At 42.8% G+C, this 24264-nt stretch overlaps 1 protein-coding gene across 1 annotated transcript in view; it reads left to right on the top strand.

Annotated features, from left to right (window-relative positions):
- Window positions 1-2779: 2779 nt before the first annotated feature.
- Window positions 2780-24264, top strand: part of Tmem38b (transmembrane protein 38B) — a 32477-nt gene continuing 10992 nt past the window's right edge. The window contains exons 1-2 of the mRNA XM_075967198.1: window positions 2780-2988; window positions 19237-19393. Coding sequence (XP_075823313.1) covers window positions 2877-2988; window positions 19237-19393 — 269 coding nt within the window. The 5' untranslated portion in view covers window positions 2780-2876. The remainder of the gene's footprint in view (window positions 2989-19236; window positions 19394-24264) is intronic.

The following is a 24264-nucleotide window of genomic DNA, read 5'->3' as shown; positions in this document are numbered from 1 at the left end:
TTTTACTTAACATCAGGTAAGTTTGCACTTGGAGAATATTTTTAGTCCAATAGTTTAGACTTTCTGGAAGCATAAATGATATGGATACTTAGAGAAACAGATTTTCATTTCAAATGTAAGAATATATTTTCCCATATATAATACCACAGGTATTACCTAATACATACTGAGGAGACTTAAGTGGATTCTCAGACCAACTTAATCACTGAAACCTCATTGTGCTGACTGGGAGTGGTAGGCATTTTGAGTGTGACCAACATTCTCTAGTTAACTCTGCTTTATAATTCTGAACATTAAAAGGGTTAAATTCAAAGTACATGTGTTTATGTGTCATATCATATCTTATTATAATTGATACAGGGCAGTTATTAAGTAGCTGTTAAAATAACTTCAGGTGAGGTGGTGAGATGGCTTAAATGAATAAAGGCATCTGTCACCAATCCTGATATATGTGTGTGTGTGTGTGTGTGTGTGTGTGTGTGTGTGTGTGTGTATGGATTCCTCAAAGTGAAAGGCATGCCACTCAGTGGCTAGGAAGCAGTATTGCAGGAGAGAAAGGAAATGCCATTTGTGATGCTGAGCATGGAGACATTGAACCAGGAAGAAACAAGAACAAGCTGAGACTGAAATGGGTTATGACAGAAGTTCTAGAATTAACCTACTGGTTAATTTTATGCCATGACCACAATGTTTGTATTAATAGAAGCACATTCTGCCGAGGGACGTCTATTCATTTACCACTCTAGTTCTGGACTGTGCATGATTTTATAATCCTCCCTTCCCTGGGAACATTTCGAAATGTCTAGAGATATTTTTGATCATCATAACAGGTGTGTGTGTGTGTGTGCGCGCGCACGCATGCATGTGTGCACACACCAGGGATACTAATAAATATCCTATAGTGCCTTGAGCAGTCCCAAATAAGAAAGAATCATGTAGTTCAAATGCCAGTGATGCTACTGTTAAGAAACCTGCTTTAGAAAACACTAGTTTCACATGTTTCTGAGCTGATAGTGTGATTAGAGAACCTTCATTTTCTATGGTCTATACTTTGTTTGGATTTTGTTTTATTAGAAACATTTGTGAATCACTTTTGAATGTCAGGAAAGATCTGGGTGCTCCCAGGCAAACTTTTCCAAACCTTGCCTTTCTTCTGTTCTGTTCTTTGTCTTCCCTCCTTCCATTCTGTTTTCCTCAACTATACAGCATTTCATTAGTCTATCTAATCTATGGAGTGACCAGAAGCAAATACAACAGGCACATAAAAAATCTGGATAGAACTCTGTGTGTGTGTGTGTGATATTACTAATTCATTTCCTTTAGATCTTAAAAACACTGTTTTTAGGTACTAGGTAGATATGGCCAAGCTTACTTTTACATGTGTATGGTGAAACAAATGTTAGGCAACCTCTAAAACATATGAAAAGAACTATTAAAATCTTGAGTGTTTCTTATGATGTTATAACAAAGTGTGCCAGAGGTTAAAAAAAATTTTCTGTATAGAAGGTGTTTGCTGAGTAAAGCAAATAGAAAAGTATTTTAACAAGGCTGCTGCTTCTTGATAGGTTGTGAAATGTGAAGGTTATTACCGTTTTCTTACGTTTTAAGCACCTAGTGTAGGACAGCGCCTCTGGCGTCCAGTGCTTGGTACAAAGCATGTGTGTAGATAACATTTGCTAGATGAGTCAATATCAAAAGTTAAATTCAGGGAAACAAGGTGAATTGCCCTTTGCAACAATACTTAGAGCAGTCATTTGCCTTTTCCTTCATTAGCTCCCGAGTTTGCAAGTTTCCAGGTAACACTACAATCTGTTGGCATGTCAAAGAAAAAGGTGTCTGACTCACTTTTTTTTTCTTACCCAGACTTACTTCTTTTCCTTTATTTCTAGTTCTTTTTGCAACCAATTTTCTTCCCAGATTTCTCTTTTATTTGTTTTTGCAAACCAGGCTCTTTTTGCTGCTTTACCTGTGGAGTTTGCATTCATCTTGGACAGTCTTTATCTGGGTCTCTGCCCTTAAGACCCACATTGACTACTTTTTTTGTCTTGGACCAGGAATTTCCCTTGCCTGTTCCCATAAATCTTTGGTGCTGGGTCGCAACTACAGCGCCCTGCCCATCTTCTTCACCAGAACGACCGACCCCATTTGGCACAAGGGTGTGGCTTTTGGTAAACAAGTACGATGTAGCCATTGGTCGATTGATCAAGAGCTTAAACCACCTGGGTTTTATTGTGAAACACTCCGCTCTTCCATTTTTTTTTTTTCTTTTTAAACTTCTTTTCTAACTTCATTCTCAGTCTGCAGCCTAGGCAATATACCTTTTAGCATTTGCAGACCAGCTCTTAATACTTCATGCATTTCCCAGCAATGGACTTCCTTAACGAACTGCCTTGGCATAACATCCATACTTTTTATGCTTTGTGAAATTCTGTGTGTCTTTTAGAAAAAGTTCTTCCTGGGAAAACTCAAATTTCATGAGGCTATGGATAAAACATTACTGCTTTATTTTTCACATTTTCAGTAGGTAGAAAAGTGAGTTACATCGTGGTTCTTTAATAAAAGGCGAGCGGCATTTGTTTACATAAAGGAATTTGACTCTGAGAGTCGCCCCTTGGATCAGCTGGCACCGACCTCCACGGAGAAGATGCCACAGGAGAACTAGAGCCAAGCCCCACCCAAGGCCGGTGATCCAATGGCCCCGCCTCTCGTCCCAGCTACGGCCGCGCCCCCATCAGGACCCCGCCCCTCGGCCGCCCCCTGGGCTCCAGAGCGCACGCGCAGGACTGGAGGCGGCTCGGCAGTCCCCTCCCTCAACCCCGCCGCCGGAGGGGAACCGGCAGCCGCGGCTGCTCGGGCCGCCGGGGTCGGTAGTCGTCATGGATTACCCGTGGGATGATCTGACCCTGTCCTTCTCCCGCACGTCCATGTTCCCCTTTTTTGACATCGCCCACTACCTGGTGTCGGTGATGGCGCTGAAGCAGCGGCCAGGTGAGTGAAGGGGCCCGACGTGCTCCGGGTTCCGCGGAGTCCCTGCCGGGATGACCGAGGAGAGGGACGCCCGAATCCCGGGCGGCCCACCTCTTAGCCCAGACCACCCGACGCTGACCTCGTCTTAGGGAAATGATACAGACCCCTGAACAGACTGTCTCAGGTGGGACCTAGCACCTTCCTCGCGTGTTAAACTATACGAGTGAGTGGCTTTGCGTTTTCTGTCACTAGAGACGAGGTGCAGGTAACAGTCACTTGTCATAGTTTAGCGTCTGTGAACCGTGTGGGGACGTGATGTGGTTTTCACAACCTTGAGTTTCATGAACCATGTGACCAAAGAGCAATGTTTGATTTCCTGTCTTTCACTGGCTTTCCTTTTTTTTTTTTTTTAAAGTCACCCCACTTTTCCATCGTTTTCTGAGTCTGTTGTTGAGGTCAAGTATTTCACTGCCTTCCTGCTCTCTGCTGCCTTTCCTTGTCCCGCAGGTGAAGTGTGAAGGCTTAAGGATGATTGTCTTACTTCTTACACACTACTGATTTTCTAAATCCTTGACTCTCCTCCAATTTTGAGAGTTTCTAAGTCCAACTCTTGTTTGAAGAACAGAGCATCTGCATGAGATACTGTTTCTCTGATTAAAAAGGAACAACGTTTTTGTTACTGCCGCATATCCGAGATCTGACATTATCTTGTATTGATTAAATCAGGTAGTCTCAAAGTGTGGTTCCCTTTTCTTCTGCTTCCCTGTCACACGGTGTAAAAATTCATTATTTTCATAATGATATTCAGCGGTTATTCTTGTTCTCATTGCCTTTACGAGTGTACAGTTTATGAGTGTAAGTTTTCCAGCGGCTACCTGATTTACGATGCTGTGAGAGATTGAGACACTCTCTGGTGAGTTCGGCCAGCTGTTTGTGTCTGAAGGTAGACATTATAGAAATTGCTCAGATACCCAACAGTGCGCCTTCTTTAATCACGAATAGTTTTTACTTTGGAAAGTACAGTTATTTTTAGTAAAGAACACACTAACGTTTAATGCCTTATTTTAAGATGGGTAATAACTTGAAAAACTGTTGACATTTCTAGATGCTAACTGTAAACCAAAGCTCTAGGCCTTTTGTTGTTGCTAGAGATGATTCTAGAAAAATGTTCTCCCACTGAGGTAGCCCCCGGCTGAGCAATTTTTAAAGTCATTTTTTAAAGGATATTATTTCATAAGTATATTCACTATTTTTTGTCACAAATTACATGATTTTTGGATAAAAAGCCATGGAACCATGGTCATGATTAAAATTTAATGTATGTTTCTCATCTACTCCAAATCCTCTTTACCCCTTTGTAGTCTCTTTCTCTAAACCCTGACAAGCCATACATGCCCTCTTTACATTTTGGGGACTATAGAGATCTGAAATTTGAGACTCCAAAATTTGAGAATCATTTGGCTAATGAAATGCTAACAAACATGGAGGGAAACACGCTCTTCTCCCAGTACTAGTAAGTGGTAGCATTTGCAGGAGACCGGCCGGCCTGTAAGCGGGGAGTGCGCTAGCGTGCCCGTGTGCCCATTAGCTTTAACCGTAGTGATTCTTTTCGCCCCTCACCACCTTGTTATTTTCATAGTCGGAAAACAGCTTTCATTTGCATTTTCCATGGTTATTAATGTGTGTGCTTCCTTGGTTTGTTAGTCATTGGTGTTAAATTCCCGTAGGAGCCTAAGATCTTTTGCCTGTTCTGTTGGGTTGTGGATTGATTTACTTTACTGGTTCTCTTCATGCATCGTGGACATTCTGTTGTAAGTGCCGAAGCTTTTTATTTTTTTCTCTCTCATTAAATTTTAGCTTTTAGTGCAGACGTTTTAAGTTTCATGGTTAAATCTATTTACTTTTTTATAGACAGATCATCTTTATAGCTTTTAGGGTTTGTATATCGTTTCAGGAAGGTTGGTCCCATGCTGAGGACTATAGAAATATTGATTTATGCTCTTTTAAAAATAGATTTATTTTTACTGTTTTAATTGTGTGTGTGTGTGTGTGTGTGTGTGTGTATGTGCGCACGTGCATATGGGTACAGGTGTCCGCAGAGGCCACTGGGTCAGAGACCCTGGGGCTGGAGTTACGTTAGAGTTGCAGGTGTTTCTCAGCCATACAGTGAGGGTGCTGGAAACTGAATCAGGTCCTCTGTTGAGAGTCGCAAGTACTCTTAACCGTTGAACCCTATCTCCAGCCCCTTCTTATGGTTGTATGGTGACAAAGGAAGCCTTTGGGGTTGGAGATACGGCTTAATGAGGATGTTTCTAATGGTTAATGAAACGGGATGCTTTCCTTAGGCTTTTCGGAGGCATCTTATAAAAAAGCTTTATTATATTTGTTAGCTCTCTAGGCTGCTCCTCTTTACTACCCAAGTAGAGAAGGTGACAAACTTTATCAAGTTTTTTTTTTTAATGAAAAAAATCATTCAAGGCAGGATTGGTAAATATCTGTAATCCTAGTACTCGGGAGGTACAGGTGGCTCAAGGTGAGCCTGGGCTGCATAGCAAGGCCTTGTCTCAAAAAGGAAATCTATTGAGATAAATAATTAATGTATTTCTTTTCCTGTGGAAAAATAATGTAGATTATATGAATGCAATTGGAAAGATTAAGAATTATCCTTATATTCTTGGAATAAACTTTACTTGCTTTATGTGTTATTTCAGTGTATTTGGGAGTTGATTTGTTAATACATGATCTAAACTTTATTCATTCATGGTTATTATGGGTGTTTGCCTATTAGAGTTTTTTCTTTTGGTTTTTGAGACAAGGCTGGCCTCAGACTCACAGAGATCTGCCTGCCTCTGCCTCTCAAGTGCTGGGATTAAAGGTGTGCGCCACCATGGCCCCGAGGTTCTGCTGTTTTTTTTTTTTTTTTTTTTTGGTTTTTTTTCGAGTCAGGGTTTCTCTGTGGTTTTGGAGCCTGTCCTGGAACTAGCTCTTGTAGACCAGGCTGGTCTCGAACTCCCAGAGATCCGCCTGCCTCTGCCTCCCGAGTGCTGGGATTAAAGGCGTGCGCCACCACCGCCCGGCTCTGCTGTTTTTATAAAATAGGTTTAGGTCAAGATGATTTTTTAAAGTAAGTTGCTTGGTATTTTACTTTTTTCTCAGCACTCACCTGTCTCCTTTAGATTTTCAAGCCTATCAGAGTAGGTGAGTATGTCTCTAGATCTTTTACTTTATTTTTGGTGTGTGTGTATGAAGTATGTATGTGTTCTCAGAGATGCGTACATCCAGGCATGCAGGTGCCAGCACCTGAGGAGGCGAAAGCTGATGGTGGATATCTCTCCCCTCTTCATCATAGTGAGACAGGTTTTCTCATGGAGCCTGGAGCTCACTGGTTGTCTGGAGTGCAGAGATCTGCCTCTCTCTATCACCAAGTGCTGGGTTGTGAATCGCTGTTCCCAGCTTTATGTGGATACTAGGGAACCTGAACTCAGGTCCTCATGGCTTATAGGACAAGCACTTTGTCAGTGGAGCTGTCTCCCCATCCCATCCCATCCCCTCCCATCCCATCCCATCCCATCCCATCCCATCCCATCCCATTTTTTTTTTTGGTTTTTCGAGACAGGGTTTCTCTGTGACTTTGGAGCCTGTCCTGGAACTAGCTCTGTAGATCAGGCTGGTCTCGAACTCACAGAGATCCGCCTGCCTCTGCCTCCCAAGTGCTGGGATTAAAGGCGTGCGCCACCATCGCCCGGCTCCCATCCCATAATTTATTTTTAAGTGTGTCTTTGAATTTTGTGGATCTTAGGCCTACAGTTATTTAGGTTCTCATGTATCTTTTCTCTTTTCATTTTGATTAAAATACATTTGTTCAGACTTTTGTCTGTAGACAACAGTGGTTAGTTTGAGTTCTCGGTCTGTGTGGCAGTATTTCTTTGTCTTAATTTAGAACTGAAGCCCTGGTGTCTGTGCATCTCATCCGAGGTTCACCTTGATCATGACAGGAGATCCACGCTTTACGGGTTGACAGGGCTGTTGCCCTGGCTGAGGAAAACTCCATTTTGGGCTAGGCACCCATGTTGTAGCCATTCCTCTCTGACCTGAATTCCTGAGAGATGAGTTCCCAGCAACCCTGTCTCTTTGCCTCCTTCCCAGAATTGTGAAACTGTTATCAAATGACTAGCTTCTTGCTCTGGCTTCTGTAAGATCACTTATTACTGTGTGCAGGGGAGTAAGGCAGTTCCTCACGGAGCTGGAAATGAAGAAATGAAGTGCTTGTGGGTGTCACCTTTCAAAGCTCTTCTGCAGCCCTGCCAACAGTTTCAACAAATTTGGCTAATTACAAAATTACTTGAATCTGGTGGTCTTTTCTGGGTGGCCTTGAACTCTATAACACTTTCATGTTCCCAATGACCAGTTCTCCAGAGCTCTAGAACCCATAGTACAGTAAGGCCTACAGTCCATGTGTGTGCTGATAGCAGAGTTCTTCCCTACCCACAACAGGGCCCTAAGAATTTAAGGCTAGCCTGAACTATATGTCAGTGACCGCAAGAAGTCCCATAAAAGACCACCGGCCTCATATGCAGTAAGCAAGAGCGTTTTATTAAAATTCCAGTCAGAGAGGCCCGAAGGTTCCTTTTAAGCAAGACTGAGGGCATTCCAGGGAAGGGAGGCTAATCTGGGGACTGATTGGTGGGGTTAAACAAACACTTTCTGGGTTGCTGTGGGATTGGTTGGTGGCTCAGTGGTTAGGGCTCTTCTGCTGCAGGGCTGGAGAAGCTGTCTCTAGTTCTTTTAAGCTCGCACAAGGTTGTGGGGTGCTATCTGATTGGTAGCCTCTGGGCTGCGGCTTTCCCAAGGACTGCTTGCTCAGTCTAGCTGATTCCAGTAAAATGAAACTAAGACCTGGTACCTGTCAGGGACTATTAGAAACCTGTCCTGACTCTGGTCTTGCTCTGGCCCTCTCACTATACAATGAGTTCAAAGCCAGCCTGGGCAACAAGAGGTGCTGTTTCAACATCCCCGGCCCCAGGAAACTCTGAAACCAGCTCACCTTTGTAACATTACAGGATTATTGTAGCTGTTGCCTGTCTAGTCAACATAATTTCTCCCCAGCCATTCAAATAATTCAGGCACTTTTTAAACTTACACTTACCGTCGTTAGAATACAGTCAGCAGAGCACAGGCACACGGTCCACCTTAACAATGTGTTGCCAAAATGAGCACTTTGTCTGGACATTGACAGAATGCAGGATTCAGGGAAGAACACTGTGACTTCTTGAGGCAGGGAGCGTGGGTGTTTTTAATTCTGTTACCACCGTTCTTTCCAGCTTGACCATCTCCCACCAGAGGAAGATGTGACAGGCTCCTGTTGGTGTGTGGTTGGCAGACATTATGTTCCATTTCACACTCAGGGCGACAGCTGTGTGCAGCCCACACTGCAGGCAGCCCTCCAGCCTGCCCAGAGATGGCTCAGGGGTAGCAATTAGCTGTGTCTGTGAACTGAGAGGTTCAAGAGAGCTGAGGAAAGACTTCGAGGAGAGAAGCAAAGAAGGCTTCATGCTCCCCATGTCAGCAGTTAGTAAGGGGGATGCTAAAGGGGACAGAGTTTAGGCTGGTGTTCTAAGGAAAGTCATTTTGATAACAACTGGTAAGCTGTTTGCAGAATTGCCCACTGAATTATAGCCAGTGTTAAAATATCATTGGTTCAGGATGATATATATAGAAGAGTTTCAGGAGTCAGAGACACGAATAGGAAGATTTTCTAGCTGGTGATTAACAAACCTGGGGCTGGGGGGAGGGGCTTGGTAGTGGAGTACTTGTCCCAGGGGAACTCCTTTTTCCCTGGAACTAGACTTATTGACAGTTGTGAGCCACCCAACATGGATGCTGCGAATTGAACTTGGGTCCTCTGCAAGGACACTTGTGTGTTCTTAGCCATTGAGCCATCTCTACAGCCCCTTAGTTGTAGTTATTTAAACCCAAGGAAAGAAAGGAGCATCCTTCTCCTCTTTTTAGATTACCTTTGCTTCATAATCAAAGACACAACTGTCTGAGTTCAGCTGCCAGCACAGAAAAATAAGCAACAAGCAGACTTCCTCAAGGCTGGAGAAGGTGTGCTGGATCTGGCCAGGGTGGGTTTCTGTGGGATCTGGTCTGTGTGGGTTTCTGTGGAATCTGGCCAGCATAGGTTCCTGTGGGATCTGGCCAGCGTGGGTTCCTGTGGAATTTGGCTAGCATGGGTTCCTGTGGGATCTGGCCAGTGTGGGTTTCTGTGGGATCTGGCCTTGTGGGTTTCTGTGGGATCTGGCCCGTGTGGGTTTCTGTGGGATCTGGCCTGTGTGGGTTCCTGTGGGATCTAGGCTTGCTCACAGAGAAGACACAGTGAGACTTTGCTCCTTTGCCCGGCGCGTTTCTTTTTGAGACAAGGTCTCGTGTACTCCAGGCTAACTTTGAACTTGCTATGTAGCTAAGGATGACCTTAAATTTTTCATTCTCCTGCCCCCACCTCCTGAGTGAGTGCTGGGATTACAGGTTTGTGTCACTACACCTCGTTTTATGTGGCACTGGGTATCAAATTCAGGGATTCATGATGCCTGCTGAGCAAACTCCAGCAGCTGAGGTCTGTCCCTCAGGTTCTTCTTTTCTCCCTTTTCAAACCTGTATTTCCTTAAGATCCTGGTTTTATTTTTCATCTCTGCCAACACATCCCTCCTTGGAATCCTCCCTGTGTATCCTATTATTTGGAATCTCTGTGTAGGTTTTAGGAATGGTTAGAGAATAAAAGGTTTTGCGAGAAACTGTTTTTCTGTCAAGCATGGCCAGCCTGCCAAGGGTCAACAGCACTTACACCTTCCCCAGCTTGTTAAACTTTTATGTCAAGGAATCCAAATCTTTTCCTACCCCCACATTGTAAAACTTTTATGCAAATCTTTAATCTCTCTCATCTGATAAAACTTTTGTCAAAGGAGGCAAACTGTGTTCCCAGAATTTGGCTGTCCAGACTGGCAGCTCCCTTTCTTCTTGGCTTCAGTTGTTTTGCAGCTAGCCAACCTGGAGGGGAGCGAGGATGTGGCCAGCCAGCAGGGAGAGGTCTTACCTCCCGTGTGAGGATCAAAATGTGCCAGATTTCCTGCCTGGTGTGCTTGTGTGCCTCCTAAAAAGAAACTGCCTTGCTGGGTTGCTTCTGTATTGTTCCTGTGTTTCTTTGTGTAGCAATAAGAATATTCTTTTCCAACAGCTTAGAGAACTACCTCTTATATCGATCTGACTGAGGTTGTAGGGGTTTTTTCTTTAGATTTATTTTTATTATATTTTAGTTATGTATATGAATGTCTGTCTTTAGGGGTATGTATACATGATTGCAGGTGTCAGGGGAAGCCAGAGGTCCCAGGAGAACTCCAGGTTCCCTGGAACTAGACTTATTGACAGTTGTGAGCCACCCAACATGAATGCTGGGAATTGAACTTGGGTCCTCTGTAAGGACACTTGTGTGTTCTTAACCTTTGAGCCATCTCTACAGCCCCTTAGTTGTAGTTATTTAAACCCAAGGAAAGAAAGGAGCATCCTTCTCCTCTTTTTAGATTACCTTTGCTTTATAATCAAAGACACAAAATCATCAGCCTATTTAATGTGACTTGAATCTTTCCTCAGTTACTTTCATTTGTCTCCTAATTAAATCTAGTTTCTTCTAAGTCTTTGCATCTGATTGTCTAAAGTTTTTGTCTTGGGTTAATAGAGTAAGGGTTTGTTTTTTTTTTTGTTTTTTTTTTTTTTTTGAGAACTCCATTTGTAGGCCAGATTGGCCTTGGACTCAGAGATCCACTTTGTCTGCCTCCTAGTGTTGGGATCAAAGGTGTGCACAACCACACCTTGCTGTTCTATTTTTCCTTTTCAATTTTATTTATTTAGAGACAGGGTCTCATTGAGTAACCCTGACTGTCTGGGAACTTCTCTATAGACCAGGTTAGCCTTGGATTCTCAGAGATGAGCCTCTCAGATGCTGGGATTAAGGCGAGCCCCACTATTTTTGGCTATACCATGAGTCTATCTTATTCTCTTCTTTTGTACTTAAAATCTTCTCTCCTTCAGACCTTTTCTGTTTCTGTGGTTTGTTTTGTTTTGAGAAAGAGAGTCATGTGACTCAGGGTAGCTTTGAGCTCCTCTCAAAATTGTGGTTTTCGACTTATGGGTCTTGATTCCTTTGGCAAACCTCTATCTCCCAAAATCTTTACATTACGATCCATAACAGCAAAATTACAATTATAAAGTAGCAATGCAATAATTTTATGGTCGGGGTCACTGCAACATGAGGAACTGTATTAAAGTATTGAAGCATCAGGTAGGCTGAGAACAAACCTTAGGGGTTCCCCTGAGTGCTAGGATTAGGGCTGTGCCACTGTTTTTCTTTCTTCAATCTTAATGAATTAATTAAATTAAAATACTTTGGCTGTGGTGGCATGTGCTGAGGTGAAAGTCTGACGTCCCAGTACTCAGGAACTTGACAAGAGATGATCATGAGTTCTGGGCCAACCTAGGCTGCATAACGAGACCCTCTCTCAAAAAAGAAGACAAAAATAGTCAGTCCCCACTATCCCCAAAACTCCACTTCGAACATATTTATTTAAGTCTATGTCCACATTCAGTTGTCTTTTCTCTAAGAGCCCCCACCCAAGCTTTTATGGAACCCAGGGTAGCTTTGAACTAGACGATAACCTTGACTTTCAAGTCCTTTTTCCTCCACCTCCCGAGTGCTGGCATCACCGTGCTCAATGCTGCCTGCTAATAAGCACTCCAGCAACAGAATGATACCCCAGCTTCCTGAGAATTTAGTCTACAATTATTTCTTCTGTCTAGGACATCTATTATTTTAGTCTACAGTCTTTTACAACTCTTTTGCTAACTTCCCAATCATGTGTCGTTCATTAAACCAAGTTGTTACTGAACTTCATGCTTTTTCAGACACTATTTTAGATATTGAGGATCCCCAAACAAAAGATACTGTTACAGCCTAACTAAGTCAGCTCCTTTTCTTTTTTCATGGTGTCTCATATGGCCGCTCTGTTCTTCTTACTGAGTAATAATAGTTATTGAACTCAGCTCCATGAAGACTGTTTCAGCTGGATAATTACAGTCCCTGCATGCTCCTGTATTAGTGCACTCATTTGACAAGTGCAGAGTTTGGGAGAATGAAGTGTCCTTCCTAAGGCACGTGGGTAGTAAATTATAGAGCCTGTTCTTGACTCCAGAGCTTGCTAGTTCCAGTTCTTACTGTTCACTGGTCGCTTTTGCTTTGCAGCCCTATTTAGTGTTCTTGGCTTCTCAATATGTATGAGTCTCAATAAGTTGTCATTTGTTATGTTTTTTTCTCCATGATTTTTGTCTTTTCCACACCCACAAGGCAATTTCTTCATTGTTTTTTGTATAACAGAAATAAAGGTTGCCGTTTTCCTTCATCTCTTTTGTGGGAGATGAAAGGGTTAATATATTAAGAATTTATTAACCTTGGTGTAGTAGACAGGTGGAAAGTGATGGCAGGATATCTTGCAGTTTTTTTTTTTAAGAGTTAGTGCTCTAGCTGCATGTATGTATGTCTTTATGCCAGAAGAAGGCCTCAGATCCCATTATAGATGGTTGTAAGCCACCATGTGGTTGCTGGGAATTGAACTCAGGACCTCTAGAAGAGCAGCCAGTGCTCTTAACCCCTGCGCCATCTCTCTAGCTCCATATCTTACAGTTTTTGTGGATATGAATGTAAAAAGGGCAAAAGGCATAAATGTATGGCCTATGAGTATTCAAAATGTATCTATCCATGTAACAAATACCTAGATATGAAGACAGCACTCGTGGTTTTCAGCAGCAGCTTTTGTTGTATGATTTTAAAAACTAGAATAGTCTCTGTCTAGTGTGGAGTGAGAAAGGATGCATTAGAAATGACTGTTCGAGGACTGAGGCTGGGGCTTATCCGTGTTCCAGCCCTCATAAACCGGGTTCAGAAGCTCTGAGCTGTGGCACGCACATGTGCCGCATGCTGGGATTTCTGGCTAGCCAGGCTAGCTGAACTGGTGAGCTTTCGGGTCGGTAAGAGACCCTGTCTCAAAAAATAATCTCAGTTGAGGGGAATACCAAGCTTCTACCTCTGCCTCCACGTGTACACACATTTATATGTCTCACTACATATCTATATATTGATACACACATACTCACACACGGTAATCTATAATTGACCTCTCTGAGTTTAGAGAGTTAGAGTTCTTGCTTGAACATATTTACTTTCCCCTCTTTCTTAATGGATTGGAACAATCTTTGACCAGACATCAGATACTAGGTAGAGAGTGATATGGTAGAAAGTGTGCGCATAGAGTCAGTAGACCAGTGTCTCCCGCTAATGGGTTAGGTAGCATGGGGTGACAGCTTCAGACTCAGGGTTCTGTTTGTATAACGAGTGGGCTGGACTGAGCACCAGCTAGAGTGTCTCCTCCTCAGGGGTCCTAGTCTGGGCTCTAAAGAGCTTTTCTCTGAGCTTCTGAGTTTTCATAATTTGAGCTTATCCTTTGTTCCCCCAGAATAGTAACTGCTTTCTGAAGTGCATACCTCTGTTACATCATCTTTACCTTCACGTCTCAGCTGTCTAGTTGCAGCTCTGTATGTATGCAGTTCTTTACATTAAATGCTCTGTTAAAATAACTTTGTTTTCAGTCATCTTTCTAAATGCTTAACCGATAAAAGAAACCCAGGGGTAGAGTTTAATTTCATATTCTGGTTTATATGCATCTTCTTTTTTTTTTTGTTTGTTTGTTCTGATTTTTTTCAAGACGGGGTTTTTCTGTGTATCTCTGATTGTCCTAGAACTTACTCTGTAGACCAGGCTGGCCTCAGACTCAGAGATATCTGCCTGCCTCTGCCTCCCAAGACCTGGGCTTAAAAGCATGGTAATGCCACGCCTAGTGGTTTTGTTTGTCTATTATGTTTTTTGTTTGTTTTCAAAAATGAAAACAAGTGTCTTTATGTAAATCTGGCTGTTTTGGAACTCCCTACGTGTGCACTATGCTGGCCTTGAACTCACAGAAATCCAACTGCCTCTTCTTCCTCAGTGCTGGGTTGTAGTTGGTTTTTAACTCTTTTGCTCTTTGGGAGGCCTACATACAGAGGCTTATTCTTATGAGTGCCCAGCCTTAGCTTGGCTTGTTTCTAGCCAGCTTTTCTTAAATTATCTTGTCTACTTTTTACCTCTGGGCTTTTACCTTTCTCTATTTCTGTATATCTTTTCTATCCCTCTCGTTTTGTGTTTGGCTGTGTGGCTGGCACCTTCTTTTCTCAATCCTCTGATCTTCCTTTTTTCTCCTTCTGTTTATTCTCTCAGTCTGGCAACACCATCTCTTCCTCTCCTGCATAACTATTGGCCGTTCAGCTCTTTATTAATCGGGTGTTTTAGACAGGCAAAGTAACACAGCTTCACAAATGCAACATGAAAGAATACAACACATCGTTGCATCATTAAACAAATGTTCCACAGCATAAACAAATGTACATTTTCAACTAATATTCTACACACTGAGGTAAAAGGCTTGTATCACCACCCATGCCTTGCACGTGTCTTCTTAAGACATACTCTGGGCTGCTGGAGAGATGACTCAGAGGTTAAGAGCACTGGTTGCTCTTCCAAATGTAATGGAGGTCTTAAAGGTTCTAGCCGTTAAGACTTCCTTTCCGGGTTCAATTAAAGACCACAAACAGCTCAAGGGGCTAAAAATCTGAGGGTGAAGATCTGAGGGGTAAGAAATCTACTCACAACTGGCTCTGTCTAGCCATAATTCTTTATTCTCTCTTCAATCTGTCATTTCTCATTGCTCCCCCTGGTTCTCCCTTTTTCTACATTGTTCTTAGTTCTACGCTGTCTTTGTCCTACGTTCCCAATCAAATATACTCTTAAAACCAGCAATTCCTCTAGCATGTTGTTTGTCTTTTTGTTTGTTTGTTTGTTTGTTTGTTTTTGAGACTGAGCCTTTCAGTGACCCAGAACTTGTCGTCCCAGCCATTGGATCCCATGAATCTGCCTGTTGCCACCTCACCAGTGCTGGGGTTATGTACCCTACCAGTGGCTTTTTTTTTTAATACCTGGTTTTGAGATCAATTTCAGCTGTTGGTGCTCGCAAGGTGGGTATTTCACAAACTAAGCCATTTCCCCAGCTTCCTTTTTTTTTCTTCCGTGTGTGTGTGTGTGTGTGTGTGTGTGTGTGTGTGTGTGTGTGTGCGTGCGTGTGTGTGTGTGTAAGCCAGTGGTGGCATCAGGTGTGATTTCTCAAGATGCTTCTGCTTTTTTTTTTTGAAACAGTCTCACTTTTGCTTGGAGCTCACTGATTCGGAAAGACTGACTGGCCAGAGATCTGCTTGTCTCCAACGCAAGTCACCATTACCCTGGGCCTTTTTTTTTTTTAAGGTGACTCTGGGGATCAAACTCAGGTCCTTATCGTTGCACAAAGAGCCTTATACTGACTAAGCTATCTCCCTGCTTCCCCATTTTTTTTTGAAAAGGAGAACTATATGAGAAACACCAAAATAAAAACATATTAGTATTCACACAAATACCACCTCAAGTGGAAGGTTTAAGAAAGCCAGTCATCCCATGCTCCTTTCTGGGTGTCATAGCAACCGCTTGCCAGCTGGATGTTAACTGTTGTGAAAATATCTTCAGTGTAGTGGTTTCTACCAGAAGGAGGAGGAAGAAAATGGAGGAAAAGGAAGCCTGAGGGAAATATGCCCAATATGAATATGTACTTGTTTGAAAAATTTAAAAATACAAAACAAAACTACAGTGTAGTGGTTCTTAAAAATAGGTACACGCGGCTGAGCTAAGTGTAGATTGGTACAAGATAGACAGGCCATGTTCGCCTACACTGAAGAGTCCGCTCAGGCTTTGTTAGAACATAGGCAGTGGAATGGTACAAGATAGACAGGCCATGTTCGCCTACACTGAAGAGTCCGTTCAGGCTTTGTTAGAACATAGGCAGTGGAATGGTACAAGATAGACAGGCCATGTTCGCCTACACTGAAGAGTCCGTTCAGGCTTTGTTAGAACATAGGCAGTGGAATGGTACAAGATAGACAGGCCATGTTCGCCTACACTGAAGAGTCCGTTCAGGCTTTGTTAGAGCATAGGCAGTGGAATGGTACAAGATAGACAGGCCATGTTCGCCTACACTGAAGAGTCCGTTCAGGCTTTGTTAGAACATAGGCAGTGGAATGGTACAAGATAGACAGGCCATGTTCGCCTACACTGAAGAGTCCGTTCAGGCTTTGTTAGAACATAGGCAGTGGAATGGTACAAGATAGACAGGCCATGTTCGCCTACACTGAAGAGTCCGTTCAAGCTTTGTTAGAGCATAGGCAGTGGAATGGTACAAGATAGACAGGCCATGTTCGCCTACACTGAAGAGTCCGTTCAGGCTTTGTTAGAACATAGGCAGTGGAATGGTACAAGATAGACAGGCCATGTTCGCCTACACTGAAGAGTCCGTTCAGGCTTTGTTAGAACATAGGCAGTGGAATGGTACAAGATAGACAGGCCATGTTCGCCTACACTGAAGAGTCCGTTCAGGCTTTGTTAGAACATAGGCAGTGGAATGGTACAAGATAGACAGGCCATGTTCGCCTACACTGAAGAGTCCGTTCAGGCTTTGTTAGAACATAGGCAGTGGAATGGTACAAGATAGACAGGCCATGTTCGCCTACACTGAAGAGTCCGTTCAGGCTTTGTTAGAACATAGGCAGTGGAATGGTACAAGATAGACAGGCCATGTTCGCCTACACTGAAGAGTCCGTTCAGGCTTTGTTAGAACATAGGCAGTGGAATGGTACAAGATAGACAGGCCATGTTCGCCTACACTGAAGAGTCCGTTCAAGCTTTGTTAGAACATAGGCAGTGGAATGGTACAAGATAGACAGGCCATGTTCGCCTACACTGAAGAGTCCGTTCAAGCTTTGTTAGAACATAGGCAGTGGAATGGTACAAGATAGACAGGCCATGTTCGCCTACACTGAAGAGTCCGTTCAGGCTTTGTTAGAACATAGGCAGTGGAATGGTACAAGATAGACAGGCCATGTTCGCCTACACTGAAGAGTCCGCTCAGGCTTTGTTAGAACATAGGCAGTGGAATGGTACAAGATAGACAGGCCATGTTCGCCTACACTGAAGAGTCCGTTCAGGCTTTGTTAGAGCATAGGCAGTGGAATGGTACAAGATAGACAGGCCATGTTCGCCTACACTGAAGAGTCCGCTCAGGCTTTGTTAGAACATAGGCAGTGGAATGGTACAAGATAGACAGGCCATGTTCGCCTACACTGAAGAGTCCGTTCAAGCTTTGTTAGAGCATAGGCAGTGGAATGGTACAAGATAGACAGGCCATGTTCGCCTACACTGAAGAGTCCGTTCAGGCTTTGTTAGAACATAGGCAGTGGAATGGTACAAGATAGACAGGCCATGTTCGCCTACACTGAAGAGTCCGTTCAGGCTTTGTTAGAACATAGGCAGTGGAATGGTACAAGATAGACAGGCCATGTTCTCCTACACTGAAGAGTCCGTTCAGGCTTTGTTAGAACATAGGCAGTGGAATGGTACAAGATAGACAGGCCATGTTCGCCTACACTGAAGAGTCCGTTCAGGCTTTGTTAGAACATAGGCAGTGGAATGGTACAAGATAGACAGGCCATGTTCGCCTACACTGAAGAGTCCGTTCAGGCTTTGTTAGAACATAGGCAGTGGAATGGTACAAGATAGACAGGCCATGTTCGCCTACACTGAAGAGTCCGTTCAAGCTTTGTTAGAACATAGGCAGTGGAATGGTACAAGATAGACAGGCCATGTTCGCCTACACTGAAGAGTCCGTTCAGGCTTTGTTAGAACATAGGCAGTGGAATGGTACAAGATAGACAGGCCATGTTCGCCTACACTGAAGAGTCCGTTCAGGCTTTGTTAGAACATAGGCAGTGGAATGGTACAAGATAGACAGGCCATGTTCTCCTACACTGAAGAGTCCGTTCAGGCTTTGTTAGAACATAGGCAGTGGAATGGTACAAGATAGACAGGCCATGTTCGCCTACACTGAAGAGTCCGTTCAGGCTTTGTTAGAACATAGGCAGTGGAATGGTACAAGATAGACAGGCCATGTTCGCCTACACTGAAGAGTCCGTTCAGGCTTTGTTAGAGCATAGGCAGTGGAATGGTACAAGATAGACAGGCCATGTTCGCCTACACTGAAGAGTCTGTTCAGGCTTTGTTATAACATAGGCAGTGGAATGGGCTAGGTGGTCTGGTGCGTCATCTGGTGAGTTCCTGAGGTGGATTATGATTTTATGTGGAGAGTTCATTCTCAGTCTCATTGGGATGGAGCAGGCTCACCCGTCACACGTCCCCTATGACTGCTGCTTGCCAAGTTGGAGCTGGGTGATTGAACAGACACCTTATAGCCCACGGTGTCTCAAACATTTACATCTAGTCAGTATGAACAGTTTGCCAGCTCCTGGTTTCGTCGGTTGGATGACAGCGCAGGCTCTTCCTGTGATCCACAAGGGGCTCCCTGTCACCACGGGGCATGTGGCTCTCTTCATGTCGCTGACCACTGCCCTTTCCAGCACAGCCACTCCCTCGTGCCTTTCCAGCTCCAGGGGGCTCTGTGGAGAGCAGGCCTCATTCAGTTGCGCGCCATGTGCCTGCCCCGTCTTCCTCCAGCTCTCCGTCACAGCTCACTTGCAGTATCTGTTACTAACGTTCATATAAGATTATTTATGTTTCAGCCCCTTATACTTTCAACTTAGCTGCAGTGTGACAGCTCTTGCAGAGAGTTTTTTTGAAAATAATTCTGTTGGTAGCATATTTGAAGTCCTGGGGTCTGGAGACCGCAGGTCTGGGGGCTCACTAGCCAGGCAGTCTAACTGCAGAGCAGGCTTCAGGTACAGGAGAGACCCTGTTTCAGAAGTAATGTGAAGACATGATCAAGGAGAGCCACCCTGATGTCACCATGAGGCCTCCCTGTGCCGGCACTGGAGAATCACACCCAACGTGCCCACATATACATGGACCCACGTCCACCCCACCCTACCCCACACAGTACAGTCACTGACGGAAAAAGAATATTGTTTAAATTATCATGATTAGCTCACTCATGAAAATAATTTGTTAGGAGTTACAAATTTGGTTTATTTCTCTAATATAACGGGTCCTGGGAGCTTTCTTGTAAATGTACAGCTATCTCAGAGCATGTTTGTCCCCTGTCATTTCAGGATCTGTGACAGTGGCGTGGAATAACCCCCTGTCCAGCTGGCTCACTGCTATGCTCCACTGCTTCGGGGGAGGGATTTTATCCTGTATACTGCTTGCAGAGCCTCCACTGAAATTTCTTACAAACCACACTAGTATTTTACTGGCTTCTTCTATCTGGTAAGTTGCCCTCACGTTGAACTATGAGGTATTTTAAGAATTCTTTTATAGATTGTAATAAATGGCTCCTTTTCCTTTAAAGTTTTTTTTGATGTCCTTAATGCATGTGCAGTGAATGAGCCCAAATGGTGCCGGAGGTTCTGAGTGCAAAGTCTCTCTCTTGCCCTTTCCCTGTCTTCCCCAGTGCCACTTGTTCTTTCAGGTGGTTGTTGCTTTTTCTTTAATGGGAACATTTTAACACAAGAAAATGTCAAATATTCATCCAAATATTTTATTGTTAGAGTTGTGAAACAAACTCTAACATTTAGCACTGACACGATAAAAAAGCATACATGTGAAAAACTGAACAAAAAGTCCAAGTGATAATGGTGTATATAAAGTTTTTCTTGTCTTTCTCTTTGTTGGATTGGTTATTTATTTATTTATTTGCTTGTTTGTTTGTTGATAGATAGATTGATTAATTCAAAGTCTCATTGGATAGCCCTGACTGTTCTGAAACTCAGTATGTAGACCAGGTTGTCCTTGAACTCATAGAGATCCACCTGCCTCTGCCTCCTGAGTGCTGGAGATGAAGGTGTGTGCCACCACTGCACAGCTTAGAATTCATCTTTGCTGGGGCTAAGAATGGCTTGGTGGGTAAAGGAACTTGCCACACAAGCCTGGCAACCAGAGTTCTAGCCCAGCACTACACAGAGTAATCCTCTTGACTTCCACATACATGTCCATTGTGGCACACAGCCCTTCCCATCATACACACACAACCAATAATAAATATAATTAAAAATTTTTATTATAGTAATTTAAAAATTATTGAGTACTTATAAACAGGGATATAACATAGTAGTAATGCTAAGGTAGTGGTGGGAGCACATGGCTGTGGAAAGTAGGTGAGGTGGAATTATTCACTTGCTAGTAATTATTGAGTTAGTATTATATTATCAGCTAAAATTCATTTTCATATTTAATCATGAGCCCTGTGAAGTAGCTACTCTAATTATTTTTTTCCTGACAAAATCTTTTACTGGTGACATTAAGCGAAAAATATTACTTAAATGCTATGAAACACTATATTACTTCTCTCTAATCCGTAACTAAATGACGAATTCGTCTATTGCTATTTGAAATATCCACTAGATACGTAGGCAGTCTGTTCAGATATGGAATGACTGAGTGCATCGGATTATTTTGCAGAAAAACCCTTCTTCATATGAGCAGGAGTCCAAGTTTTACTGTGTTTTTGGTTTTAAAATGCAATATGGTCTGTGGAATTAGGACTTTTTTTTTTTGCTAACGATGATTACAAAGAAGTTTCTCTCTCAGGTTGCTGATACTGAAGAGCACGGCTCAAACTATCAAATGAGAAAGACGAGAACATACTATTTCAAACTCAAACAGAAAAGTCTTACAATGATTTTACTGAAAGCTACCGCTTGCTTTCATTAAAAAACACTGCTTTCTCTTTTAATAGTTTATATATTTTGTCAGTAGGAGATGTGGAATTACTTACTTGATAGCTAGTATGTATTGAATTAATATTATATATTAGGTAAATTATTTTCATACTTAGGATGAGTTCTCTGAAGTAGCTATTGTAGTTAGTTTATTAAAGATTTATTTTTATTTTATGTGTATGGGTGTTTTGCTTGAATGTATGTATGTGGAACATGTATATGTCTGGAGCCTCAAGAATCCAGAAGAGGGCATTGGATCCCCTGGAACTGAAATGACAGAGGGTTGTGAGCCACCATGTGGGTGCTGGGAATTGAACCCAGGCCTTCTGCAAGAGAAGCCACTGTTCTAAACTGCTGAGCTGTCTCCTCAGCCCCTTAACAGTTTGAAAACCTAGATTACTTGTATCAGGTTTCTGTATGGTATGCTTGTATGTGCTGAGTTTCGGCTGACTCCCCCATCCTGCCCAGCCTCCCTGGTTCTCCTGCGTTATCCTACAGACCCCGGTATTCTGCCTTCCATTTTGTATCAGATATATTCTGCTCATCACCCTACCAGTGATAGTTGTTGTTACCGAGACGTGGGGCAGTTGATGTGATTGTCATACCTAGGTAGGCGGCAGGGCTAGAACCAGGGCCTCTGGGTGCGACAGCTACGGTCTCTCATAGACTTGCTTCATCACCTCACAGCATCATCTTCCACAAACACTTCTGAAGGACTTCTGTTTTTATATTATTTTAAAAAGATATTAACAGTTTAGATTTTTAAATGTTGTTAAATGCTGAAAACTATATAAGAACTAAGAGCCAGATTCTGTATTCCTTCTGTCCTGTTTCTAGTCTGAAATGCTGAGCCTCCATGTCTGGGCCTGGACTGGTAGTAATTTCCTACGTGGGCTAGTTGCTTCTTTCATTACCCCCTAAATCTTTTCTTCACATAATGATGAATGGTTGTCTTAGGATGTGTTGTAGTATGTTACTATGGTGTGAATAATCAGGAACAAGACCCTGAATTTGCCGTGACCTGTACATCCCGACAGTCTCTCCTCTGTCCTCTCTGCTGTTAGGCATCACCAGTCTGCTCCTCCTGCTCCTTCCCAGCATCCTGAGCCTGCTGCCTGAACACCCTGAACACAGAAGGGAGTCCACCCCGTGACTTTGTTCTCCCTTCATCTCTCCCTGTCCCCTGCAGCCCCAGACAGAAGACTTTTGTGACTGTCATCTCCTCCTCCTCTATTTTTCTTCTCAGATTCATTAACGTCGGGTATCTTATCAGTTGGCTTTTTAAAAACGCTGCTTTGTCTCACTTCTAGACCAGCATCCTATCAATGCAGAAACTTCCCCTTGTTAATGGAGCCGCTAAGTACTGTTCAGAGTGAGGAGATAGACTTAGAAAAGAACGGATCGCTCTGTGCTCTGATTTCTGGGTTTGAGTAGCAAGGAATTAGAGATCTTGATTAGATGATCCAGCGAATGAAATACACTTTCATGCCTGTAAATGTATGCCCTACATTTAAAAGGTATGTTAGGGGCAGAGATGGAAGAGTGTATTATTGAGCACACACACAGGCGTCTGGAAGGACACTTCTGACTCCCTGGTCTTTGGTGAGCCCGTCCTACTACTCACAGAAGAGCAGGGAGGGAGGTGGCTTGGCTCTTTGACTTGCTGGTCACCCTGCAAAGATGGTCAGTTTTTTAAAAGGATGTTTTGTGAGATTCTACAGATTTCAGTTTTTGTCATTTTTTGAAACTAATTGTGAATCTTTGGCCAGCAGGAGACTTTTCAGAGGAGCTCCCCCTTCCTCTCCCCTCCAGCCCTGGGATTAACGTCCTTCTGTCTTGGTATTATAAGATTCTTGCACTTTTCTTCTGGAATTAGTTTTTGTTTCTTTCAGTGAGAAATAGCTCTCCTAAGCCTCACTCAGAGCATTAAAGGTATTACTAGGGCGCCCACGGCACTGAATCAGGGCCACAACAAAGAAAATGATTCATATTGATACGTTTCTCATTCAAATCCAGGACTATGAGGTTTTTATTTCTTATCTCTGCTACATATGTAATACTTAATTTACCTACACACAAAGAATTCTGTTTCTTATTGGGCAAAGGATATAAGAAAATTAGAATATTCTGACATTGATAATTCATTTTATTCTGTTCTCTGCTCATGTACATTTGGTCTTACCCATCTCTAAACCTGGGGTGTGGTTTACACTGGTGTGGTGTCACTGGGGTGTGGTTTACACTGCTGTGGTTTCACGACCATTCAGTCTTAGTTTGTGCTCAGTGTATACCTGGTGCATAGCTCTAGTTTTTATGCCTGGTCTCTAATGTTGACTCTTTGAAACTCTGGTAAATCCCGTGAGGTGAGTACTGTTTTATCCTTAACAGGTTATGAAGGTGAGTCATGGAGAGGTTAGTGACTTATCCAGGGTACAGAGATATTGAGTAGCTGCATCCTGGATTGAAACCTTGGCTATTTAATCTTTCAGTTGGCGCATAAGCAGTGAATTGCTTTGAACTCTGGAAATAGGAATGCAAATATGAAAAATGATGCTAGCTGCCAGACAGTATATTTTACTATTTTAATAATAGAAGTTTTAATATTTAGAATAAATTTTTGTCTGTGTCTTCTGAATTTAAGAGTCAGATGATTTGGGGACTCAGATAGCAAGGTCATCTTTAGCACACACGTGGCTCACATCTGGAGGTTAGCGCCATCTACTGGTAAAGACAAGCAAGAACTTGGTTCTGCCAGTGATATCCACTGTTCGATCACAGCATATACTTCTGTTCAAGTTTTCTTTTTTTAAAAAAAAAAATCTATTTATGAAAAAAAATCTATTTATGGGAACAGCACCTACTTTATAATTTTTTGTGTATTGTTTTTATGCCTCAGAATTTTTCTTTAAACTCCCAAGCATACTGTAGTGAGATTTAGATGACGGTCTATATAAGAGCTGTTGTTTTATAGTTATTTTCAGGACATACCGATGGATTCCTAACTGTTGGGGTGCTAGCTGCAGAGCAGAGCAGAGCTGTTGCATTAACCTAACATGGCTGTGGCTTGTGTTGATTGGCTCAGTTAAGTGATACTGACTTGGATGGAAAAGGAGACTTGGGAATAAACAAAGCACTGTTCTCTGCTCAGCCCCTGGTTTTAACCTAAATTGTGCTCCCATCTTAAACCCTGTTTAAACTGGTTTAGCTTACATTGTTGGTTGTATCCTGTTCTAGACTAGTGTCTACTCTTTGTCATTTGTCTTCCTGTTAATGTGATCTTCATGGCTTTACAGCGTGTGAGAAATCCATTATTACCTTCTCCTTTCATTTCTTTTCCCTTCTCTGTGTATTCTCTCTGGGTGCTTACAAGGTAAAGGTATTTTAGGTGTTACAAACCTAAGGTAAAGGAGACATGCTGTT

The sequence above is a fragment of the Microtus pennsylvanicus genome, chromosome 3, assembly GCF_037038515.1.
Source record: "Microtus pennsylvanicus isolate mMicPen1 chromosome 3, mMicPen1.hap1, whole genome shotgun sequence".
Taxonomy (NCBI): Eukaryota; Metazoa; Chordata; class Mammalia; order Rodentia; family Cricetidae; genus Microtus; species Microtus pennsylvanicus.
The sequence above is the reverse complement of the archived record's forward strand: the minus strand, read 5'-3'. Positions and strand labels throughout refer to the sequence as shown.